Source organism: Mus pahari, chromosome 17 (assembly GCF_900095145.1).
Source record: "Mus pahari chromosome 17, PAHARI_EIJ_v1.1, whole genome shotgun sequence".
In the NCBI taxonomy this organism is placed as follows: domain Eukaryota; kingdom Metazoa; phylum Chordata; class Mammalia; order Rodentia; family Muridae; genus Mus; species Mus pahari.
In genome coordinates this window covers 53,801,895-53,811,724 of record NC_034606.1, presented here as the reverse complement: position 1 = coordinate 53,811,724, position 9,830 = coordinate 53,801,895, and the positions used below count along the sequence as shown (strand labels likewise).

The window sequence follows — 9,830 nt, the reverse complement described above, 5'->3', positions numbered from 1 at the left end:
GTCCATCTCTCTCCCTGATCCTCATGGGAAGACATGTGTCCATCTATCTCCCTCTGAGTCCTCATGGGAAGACATGTGTGTCCATCTCTCTCCCTGATCCTCATGGGAAGACATGCGTCCATCTCTCTCCCTGTTCCTCATGGGAAGACATGCTCTGGCAGGACAGGTACAAACTGATAGTGTTCATGTCCACATTCTCAATGAAACAAACCAACCCGTTCTGTCCCTGGTGACCTTCAATGATCATTTTTATTATAAAGAACAGTATCAAAATATACAAATCTGCTTAAGAACCACCAAGAAATGCAGCTTTTGAAAGGGCCAAGTGAGTATCAGCTGTTTCTGGTACGCAGCTTCTCCCTCTGAAGTCTTCCTGGAGAAATGGGGTTCATGTCCATGGGCCACATTTTCTATAGGTATCCTACCAATAACTTAAAAGGGTGAGTTTGGCTTCTGCATCCGGATGCCCATCACAAATCCTCATGGGAGGGTGGCTGTGTAAGGTTTTCCTCTGTGACTTCTGTCAGAAGACACAAAGGTCACTGAGTTAGTGCCTGAGGCTGGGCTTGGGTGGGCTGGCAGCTGGTGGATGAGCACTGTTACCCCAGTACCCACTGTGGGCTCACGCCCTGGGATAGCACCCTGCCTTCCTCCTGACCTAGCAACTTTCTAAGGACAGCTCAGGGCAAGCCCGACATCTGCTATGGTGCCTATGCCAACACTTCAGAGTCTTAGCCAAGGCTGAGTGGTGAGGTGGAGGGCAGGAGCCAACAGCAAGCAATCCAGTCCTCTGGCTGCAAAGGCCCTCTCATCCTTGGCATCTCACTGACTACAGGCTACCACAGGTGACCATAGCACACTCAGGCAACCAGAGTTTGCCCAGGTGTGGATGCACAACCGTTTGCTCAGACTGGGCTTCTAGGAAATTCTTCTCACTCTTAGCCACTGAGCACTCCCTGTTTCCAATTTCTATAACTCCCGAGAGTTTGTCAGACTAACTGTCTCTCAAGGAGAAGGGCTGACCTGGCTGGCCCTTCTGACTGTGGCTTGGCTTAGAAACAGGTCTCTTACAGATAATTAACAATCAGGGTGGGTACTGTCCAGAATAACTGGTGGTATCTTTATGAGAAGGGAAGGCTTGCACACACAGAGACCACACAAGGACTAGGAAGGTTCTGGAAGGACTGAACAGACCCTGACCCTGACCTCTGGCTGGGGTTCCAGATCACTCCTTAGGGATCCTGGGGGACTGGTGCCTCTACAAGGCTGTTCACAATGCTCTCTGTCCCCATCAGACCCTACCTGAAGCCACTAACCAGACCTTCCTCTGAGGCCTCTCTCACACTTCTGCTGAGCCCTGCTCCTTCATGACCCTAGGTGTGTACTGCACACACTTTTCACCTGTCCTCTGCTGTCACCAGGGCAACAGAGTTTCTCTGTGTAGCCCTGGCTGTCCTGGAACTCACTCTGTAGACCAGGCTGGACTCAAACTCAGAAATGTGCCTGCCTCTGCTTCTCAAGTGCTGGGATTAAAGATGTGCGCCACCACTGCCGGGCTTAATTTCTTACTTAGCAGTTTTCTTGCAAGCATCTGGTTAGTCCCAGCCCTGAGCAGGGCAGGCTACCCGACTCCCCGCCCTCTGCCACTCACTGCCTTCTGCTGTCTGCACACAAGCATCTTCTGTCTCCTCAAAGCCTTCCGGACACACGCACACGAAGCTCCCTGGAACATTGTAGCAGTTTTCATTTTTCCTCTTACAGGCTTTTTCTTCTAGTGAGCATTCATCTATATCTGAAATGAAAATTCTTCATTTCAGTAAGTGACCACACACACACACACAACGCACCTTATGTTATGCAAGTTGCTCATTCCCACTTCATTTATCAATGAGAGCGACGGGACAGGATCATGACTGCCCATCAGAGACAGTAAGGTGCTCTGAGCTTCATGGGCCTTGGTGGCTAGGCCTCAACTGGCAGAGCAGAGACATCTCAGCGTGAAGATAGGAAGCCCAGTGCCCTTGGCAGCGCCCAAGATAGTGGAGGTGACAGCCAAGACCCCTAAAAGCTGGTGTTAACATAGGGGCTCAGGCAAGTGTGGCTCCAACTGGCACAACACTGTCTATGAGGGGTTCCCATGTACAAGGGCCCCTTGGGCAGGTGAGGTATTTCTTCCAGAAAGTTCATCATCCCTAACAGACAGCTCACTGACCTGTACACTGTCCACTCTCCTTGGTGTAGCCAGCGATACACTCTTTACAATTGGCTGGGCCTTTTCCTGTACAGCCCACGCAGGTAGAATCACATTCTAAAAACATGGAGAGAAGATGTCAGACCACTTCCACTTTGGTAAGGCAAGAGTAACACATCCCAAAGCAGACCCTACTAACATGGGGGGAACTTAAGAACAAAGCCACCTCAAGTCCAGTGACAGTCTGTTTCCCCAACCAAGACCTCAATGAGAACAGCCAAGCATAGACTGCAGGCTCTACAGTCAGTTCTGTGTCACAGAGGACACTGCAGCCTGCTTACACTACCCAGGAGAATTGTAGACACTGGGTGGCAACCTCATCCCTGCCTCTCTATGAATCACATACGACCCTAAAATACTCATACCCATGACTGGCAACTTTGGAAAGCAAAGACTGTGAACAAGCTGGGTGTGTGGTGGTGCACCCCTTTAATTCCAGCACTCAGGAAGCAGAGGCAGGAGAATGTCTGCGAGTTTAAGGCCAGCAGGATCTATATAGTGAGCTCCAGGACTATACAGAGAGACCCTCTGTATGGATTTATATGGAGTACATAGATTTTTCCCTACAAGGGAGAGACTGATGTGATTGAATGAAGAAGCCGGAGGCAGCAGCGCACACCAAGGCTACTGTGATGTACAAAATAAGTGCTGCATGGAGATATGCCAGCTTTCTGCATCATGTCTACCACTGATGTCGCCACTTCCAGGTTCCTGAAACTACCACGAGGTCATGTTGAAGGAAGAGAGAAGACTAGGAAGCCCACAGGTCCCAACACTCTGGTCACCTTCACATGTGTATGAGCCGTTGACATTCTCACAGTACTGGGCATCGCTGCACGGAGGTGTCTCTGCTGCACACTCATCCACATCTGGAAGAAAACAAGGCTGTGAGCAGAGCAGAGCGGAGGTGGCAGGGCCGAGGCCCTATCTGTGTGACGGGAATGTGAGCACCTGAGCCTCCATGCAAGCTCGATGCATCTCTTCCTTCAGTAACTCCCCGCCCCCATCCCCAAGGCTCGAGACCAGCTTGGGCTGAGTTCTGAATTTGCCTAAGGCCAAGCAGCTGCAGAGGGTGAAAGCAAAACTAGAACAGAGGAAGAGGCTGGGCAAGGGGCCCCTGAGGCTCGGAAGTTCAAGCCTGCAGCAGCTCCAGTCGTGGCCTTAGGAAGGGTTTGCTGCACGAAAGGGGCAAGGGCCCAGCAACGGCAGGGCCACACTCCTGGTACTGTGATGCTACCAGCTGTGGTGGGGACACCGGCTTAATACAAGTCTGAGTCCTTCTCAAAACCCCACATGCAGGCCATAAGAGTGGCCTTCCACAGCCCGGAGTGGGACCGAGATGAAAGACATCAGACGGGAGTCAGACCTCACTAGCGGGGTGAGGGGGGTGGGGGGTGGGGGTGTCGCCCCTGTAAGGAACCATCCCTCACTCTCTCCATCCCCCCATGCCCACGGTATGCTCCTCACCCACACAGGCATCCTCCACACGTGCCCAGCCCACTTCACACTGGACACAGTCTTTGTTGCTTGGACCGGAGCATGTCTTGCAAGATTCATCACAGGCTGGAAAGCAAGACTGAGTCAGGAGGGCCCTTCTGGGAACAGGGTCTCACTGCCTCCCACACTGAGGAAACCTTCCTTTAGGATTGAGGATTTTTAAGATCAGCAAGCAAACAGCAGCACTTAACTCTGAGTGCGATGTCACCACATCCCGCGTCCCTCTAGCAGTGACAAGGACTGCTGACTATTTCCTTCAGTCATAAAACATCAAGTGAACTCAACCGAGGATGTTGCCCTGTGCAGGCAGCAACCGCGGCGGCCCAGGAGGCTGGAAGGCCTGTGCTCCGCTGACTGATCTGACAGGCAAGAGCTGACCTCAGTCTCGGAAAGAAGCTGCCCAGGTAACCTTGACAACCCTGGTAAGAGCGAGGGAGTTGGGAGGGCCAGTGCTCAGGAGTCGCCTCCAGGGGTCATGGCTCCCTTCTGTAGCCATGTCTTGTGGGCACAGAAAGTCCTTGTTCCCTCTGAGAAGTTGTTCGATCGACTACAGATCCATCTCAGCCTCTGTATCTTGCCTGCCTCCCTCTCAAAAAACCACCTGGCAGGAAACTGAATGACCTGTCCATCCTTCAGGGACAGCCATTTCATCAGTACAGTTCAGGTGATCATGCGGAATATGGCCAACTACTAGGTGCTAGGTCATAAAACCCAGGGCATTTGGTACAGGCATGATAGAGCCTGTCACACAGGCACTGAACCGCCATGTCATTCCCAGAACGGCTTCAAGAAGCAAGCACCTTTCCCTTCCAGGGTAGTTTATGGATACTGCACTGGGTACCTGGGTTAGGGGTCAAGAGGCACTCTGTTCCCAGCTATGCAGCCTCAGCAGAGGGCTGCTCCCCACAGCCTCACCATCACCCAAGCCGGCCAGACTCGGTGCTGGTGCTTACCTGAGCAGATGCTGTGGGTCTCGTTCCTCTGCAAGCTGAAGAAGCCGTCCATGCAGTCAATACACAGTGGTCCCTTGTAGCCCGTGTGACACTGGCAGGACCCGTCGCCCTGCCTGCTGCCATCTCCACTGCAGTAGCCATTTCCGCTGCAAGGCCTCTCAGACCCACCCTGGCACTCTTGGAAGACATAAGCCTTTGCTTGGAGCATGCCCCAGGGGTTGGAGCACAGAGCCATTGGGGTCCCTTACAATCTAAACCTGGCACCATCCCTGCTGAGGGAACAGGGGCCTGGAAGCTGAAGGAAAGGGCCAGAGCCAGACACTGGCCACCTGGGACCAGCAGGATTAACACTAGAACACCTGTGGGGAGCCAGCTATGGGACAACACACTATGTGCCCGAGAGAGGAATCCAATGTTGTACTCAGCATTCAGTCAGGGAGAGGGGAACATGAGCCAGCTCAGCCCATGTGCATGCCTGAAACTGAAACTTCTGTCACCGGATCCAGCCTGACCAACATGACTGGCTCCAGTCTCAAGGGTCACCTCAGAGAAGGGCCAGGACTAGGTAGGAATGCTTACCACCCCCCAGTTCCCATCAGTACAGACGAGCTCCCAAGACTGTGATTCCCTCCCCTGAACACTCACTATGGCTAGAGGAGAATTCCCTAAAGTCAGAAGTCAGCAGTGAAGCGGGAGCCTATGGTCCAGGTTCACAGCACCAGAGCAGGGGTGGATAGCTACGTATCTGAGGAAAGAGGCAGGGTCCCCAACTCCACAGAAAGATCATACAGTTCAAGTTCCCTCTGTGCTTTTAAACACAAGGGCATCAGAGGGGAGTCATAGGAAAGATGCAGGCTTGGGACTTCCCGGGGGGGGGGGGGTGTACCTTGACAATCTGGTCCGTAGGTGCCTGGAGGACAGCATGCTTTCAGTGTGTGCACACAGAACCACTCAAATAGGTTGGGGTACTCCTTCTTCCTGAGGGTTTAGAAATGATCATTAAATCCCATGAGATGCTGGCCTGGAGGCACGCACGGCTCACTGGTGGAGCACACCCAAGAACACCCCTAGGGGATGGATGCTCGCAGCCTTGGACAGTTTCAAACCCTAAATACAGCACAGGTGTTTTCAAACATACCAGCGGGGAAGTTTACTTTGTAAGTTAGCTGTAGTAAGAGATCAGTAACAGTGATAGCCCAACTAGCGACGCCCTGGAGTGAGGCTTTACCACTGCAATTCTCACTTCTTAACTTCAGGCTGCAGCAGCTAACTACTTCAGGTGATTCGGGCTAGGAGGCACTGTCCACGCCCTCAAAACTATGTGATGGGGGAAGCAAGGGTCAGGTGTGCACAGGACCTCCTTACAAGCTTCCTGACTCTAAGAGATGGTAGCTGCGCAGGGGTAAATTGGGACGGGGATGTAGGATATCTCCTGCTTCTGTAGGTTCTCTACTGGGAAGAGACTGCAAAACTAGAGATTAGAAGACAGGGCCCCCCCCCCCCGGCACTCACAGTGTCTGCCACCAGGCCTCTAGCTGTTCCTCCTGCTGCTCCAAGAGTTGGTTGCACTCAAAGTCACTGCTGTCACACAGACCCTCCATGATCTCCAGAAGCCGGATCTCACTGAAACACAATCTGTCAGCACCCCAAAGCACCAGCACCCCAAAGCACCAGTCTGCTCACTTTACACATGTCCCTCCTAGAGACTACTTTGACGAAGAGGGGAATCTCTACAACCATAGGCAAGGTTAGTCAGTAAGGGGAGGCTAACCGGGGTGTGCAGTGGACCCCGTAACGGTAGGCCCCTCCATCACTACAGCATGAGGAGGAGAGCTTATTCCATTAGTCAGGGAAGCCAGAAGTCTCTAGGAGGGCGAGGGGCTCCAGTCTGAGTTTCCAAAAAGGCCCGTGTGCGTGTGTGTGCGTGTGAAAAAGCCCCCCAGTGTCTGTGCGCGCAGAAGGGGCTGTAGGGAGTGTGGAAACCACAGACCAGTTGAGTGGCCAGAGGCAGGGACGACCAATGACAGGTGTCCACCATCTAAGGGGTTCCGACCCCAAGGTCCGACCACCGATTCACAGACCGTGGCCGCACATCCTCGCACTTCTTGGGACACTCACCTGAATTCGTACTTAGACAGCGTCTTCTCTTCCCACGCCGTGTTGCCGCCACCGAAATTCTTCCTGGCCGTGTTGGCCATCCCCTGTAGAGGAGGTGACACCAGCTCGATGGGCCACTGTGAACCCCGCCGCCAGTCCCTGCCCCAGCGCCGCTGCCCGGGACCCCGCCGCCCGCCCACCTGGTTGAACTTGTCCACCAGCGTCCGGCACCTCTGGCACATCGTCGGCTTCTGGGAGGCCACGGCCGCGGGCGGCGGCAGCAGCAGCAGTAGCAGCCCGAACGCCGCTGCAAGCAGCAGGTGCATGGCGGGAGGGCGGCCCGGCGACCCACCGAGAACTGCGGCGGAGTCTGAGCCTCCGCCCACCGGCCCGCGCGCCGGCCGTTCCCCGGGCTACTTGACTGCGTCGCCGAGGCCCCGCCCACCTTTCACCCCGCGCGCTTCTATTGGCCGGAGGGATTCCCCCTGCCTGATGTGGACCAATCGAAGCTCGCCACGAGAAGCCACCAATGAGAAGGTCCCGGGTCAGCGTCCCGCGAGAACGAGGCGGGACCGTAATCTTCTATCCGGTCTCCCCCCCCCCATGCCCCGCCCTCCACGAGTGGCCATCTTTTCTCCGGGCGGAAAGCGCCCGCTTCGGTCGCCAGCCTGGGCAGTGGTGGCCATGTTAAGTTCGGGCAAAGACGTGGCTTCCGGGCCCGGTTTCCGCAGCCGGCTTCCTGCCGTGGGCAGTCTGCTCAGTTCCGAGGGGTCCTGCGGAGGGAAGAGGTTAGCGCGCGTCGCCGGGATTGGTGTACTCGGGAGGTGGCGAGGCTGGGGCTCTCCCGAGCGCGCGTGATGGCCTTTTGAGTTCCTCAACCCGGGGATGGATCTGTCACTTAGGGGCTGAGCGTGTCCCTGGGGGCGGGACATCTCACCCGAGGCCTGGACAGTTCATCCATCCTCACATGGCGCCCGGAGCTGTCACCCGAGCTGTCATCCGTAAACTGAGCTCTACATCTGGGTCCGGCTCCGTGTGGTTGGTTGAGTGGGCCCCAGTGGTCGACATTTCCTCAGGGGGCCTCGGGCAGTGAGTTCACAATGACCTTCCGAACTTTTAGTGACCTGAGTGAGGAGGAGGAGGAGATGGTGTGGATTATCTGTATTTTAAAGAACATCTGATTGTATAAATAATAACAGTTTCGTCTGGTCTTTGGTTTACAAGTAAGCCTCATCGACACCAGCTAACACTTCCACGTTAAAGCCACAATTTGAACGAATGATTCCCACCGTTCCCTTGGAAGCTTTGGAATCACAATGGACAGGGACGTCAGGATCTTTGAAGGGTGCTCCCTAATCTGAGGTGCCCTCCTCCTCCACGCCACATTTGCAAAGAGTATAGCTTTTTATTTTTTTTTAAGATTTTTTAATTTTTTATGTATATGAGTACATACTGTAGCTGAAGAGATGGTTGTGAGCCTTCATCTGGTTGTTGGCAAATGAATTTACAACCTCTGCTCACTCTGTGCGTCAGATCTCATTACGGGTGGTTGTGAGCCACCAAGTGGTTGCTGGGATTTGAACTCAGGACCTTCAGAAGAGCAGTATAGCTTTTTGGAGCTTGGCCGCTGGAATTTAGCCATTGGCATCTGTCTTCTCTGCAGCTGCCCCCATTCCCGTGATAGGTGGTTTTTATGTACCGGTGAATATCCCTTGTATTGTTTCTGCTCCTGGTTGAGCGGTCCAGCTCACCCTGGTCTCCTGTTGTCTTTGAAAATACCTGCTGGTGGTCCTCAGCAGAACACACACCCCTTTGTGGCTGTGAGGAAGGATCGGGTGAGTTCTGTGGGTGATAGCCATCCTAAAACTTGGGTTTCCTTCAAAGGTCTGCAGAGCAGATAGTTGAAGCAGCAAAGTCGGAGTCCCTGAAACAGCGCATCTCACTCTGCTGCCTTGGTGGCTTGGCCTCTTCACCCTCCTTTTTGAGACAGGGTCTTGTAATACCGAGGATGACCTTGAACTTCTGATCCTCTTGCCTCTTACCTCCTAGGTGCGGGAATACACAGGTGTATTTATATACCTGGGGTTTATGTGGCTCTGGGGACCGAACCCAGGGCTTTGTGCTCTGAACAAGTTACCCAGGTTGACCTAGACCTCTTGTTTCCCCTGTCGCAGCCCCCCCCAAGTACTGGAATCCTACATGTGCATCACTATACCCCAGGATGCTTTTGTGCCAGGTGTACATGTTGGTTGATAACCTAATTAGTCAATAGTCACACTTTTTCAGTTCAGTACTTTTTATTGGGTCTAACTCAGCTGGGCATAGTCAGGAGTGGTGGAGTGGTGGCCAGACTCACTGTAGCCTTGCAATCAAACTTGGAACAAGCAAGTGCATGCTGTGGCCTATTTACACTCCACTAAAGTCTTTATGATATGCCTTCATTCGGGGATGGGGAATACCTGTGGGGCATTTTCCTGATTGATGATGTGGTAGGGCCCATCTCACTGTGGGTGATGCCATCCCTGGGCTGGTGTTCAGGGGTGCCATAAGAAGGCAGACTGAGCAAGCCACGAGGAGCAAGCCAGTAAGCAGCACTCTTTCTTGACCTCTACCTTATCTCCTGCTTCCAGGTTCCTGCCTTGGGTTTCTGCCCTTGGTTTCCTTGGGTTGTAAGCTGTAAGATGAAATAAACCCTTTCTTCCCCCAAGTTGCCCTTGGGTGTGGTGTTTTATCACAGAATTGTAAACCTTAACCGAGACAATAGGAATTATGAGCGAGCATTATTATATTTCAAGGTGTTGGGGCTGGAGAGGTGACTCTGGTTAAGAATGCTGACTGATCTTTTAGAGGACCAAAATTCATTTCCCAGCACCTACATAGCACCTCACAACTGTCTGTAATTCCAGTTCTAGGGAATCAGATGCCCGGACATTTGTGCCAGCGAAACACCCATACAAAATAATTTTTTAAAAAGTTAAAAGGTAGCCGGGCGTGGTGGCGCACGCCTTTGATCCCAGCACTTGGGAGGCAGA

General features: G+C 53.4%; 2 protein-coding genes across 2 annotated transcripts in view; one reads left to right on the top strand and one right to left on the bottom strand.

Annotated features, from left to right (window-relative positions):
- Nucleotides 1-218: 218 nt before the first annotated feature.
- On the bottom strand, nucleotides 219-7,220 carry Creld2 (cysteine rich with EGF like domains 2). Its single transcript, XM_021216998.2, has 10 exons — nucleotides 6,999-7,220; nucleotides 6,820-6,902; nucleotides 6,214-6,324; nucleotides 5,588-5,679; nucleotides 4,702-4,878; nucleotides 3,719-3,814; nucleotides 3,037-3,120; nucleotides 2,213-2,308; nucleotides 1,652-1,792; nucleotides 219-520 (listed from the first exon to the last, which is right to left on the bottom strand). The coding sequence occupies exons 1-10, from the start codon at nucleotides 7,122-7,124 to the stop codon at nucleotides 471-473; spliced, it is 1,056 nt and encodes a 351-aa protein (XP_021072657.1). The 5' UTR covers nucleotides 7,125-7,220; the 3' UTR covers nucleotides 219-470.
- A 305-nt stretch (nucleotides 7,221-7,525) lies between these two features.
- The window catches only part of Alg12 (ALG12 alpha-1,6-mannosyltransferase), a 14,586-nt gene continuing 12,281 nt past the window's right edge, over nucleotides 7,526-9,830 (top strand). Inside the window, exon 1 of the mRNA XM_021217042.1 lies at nucleotides 7,526-7,586. The gene's annotated coding sequence lies outside the window, so the exon portion shown is untranslated. The remainder of the gene's footprint in view (nucleotides 7,587-9,830) is intronic.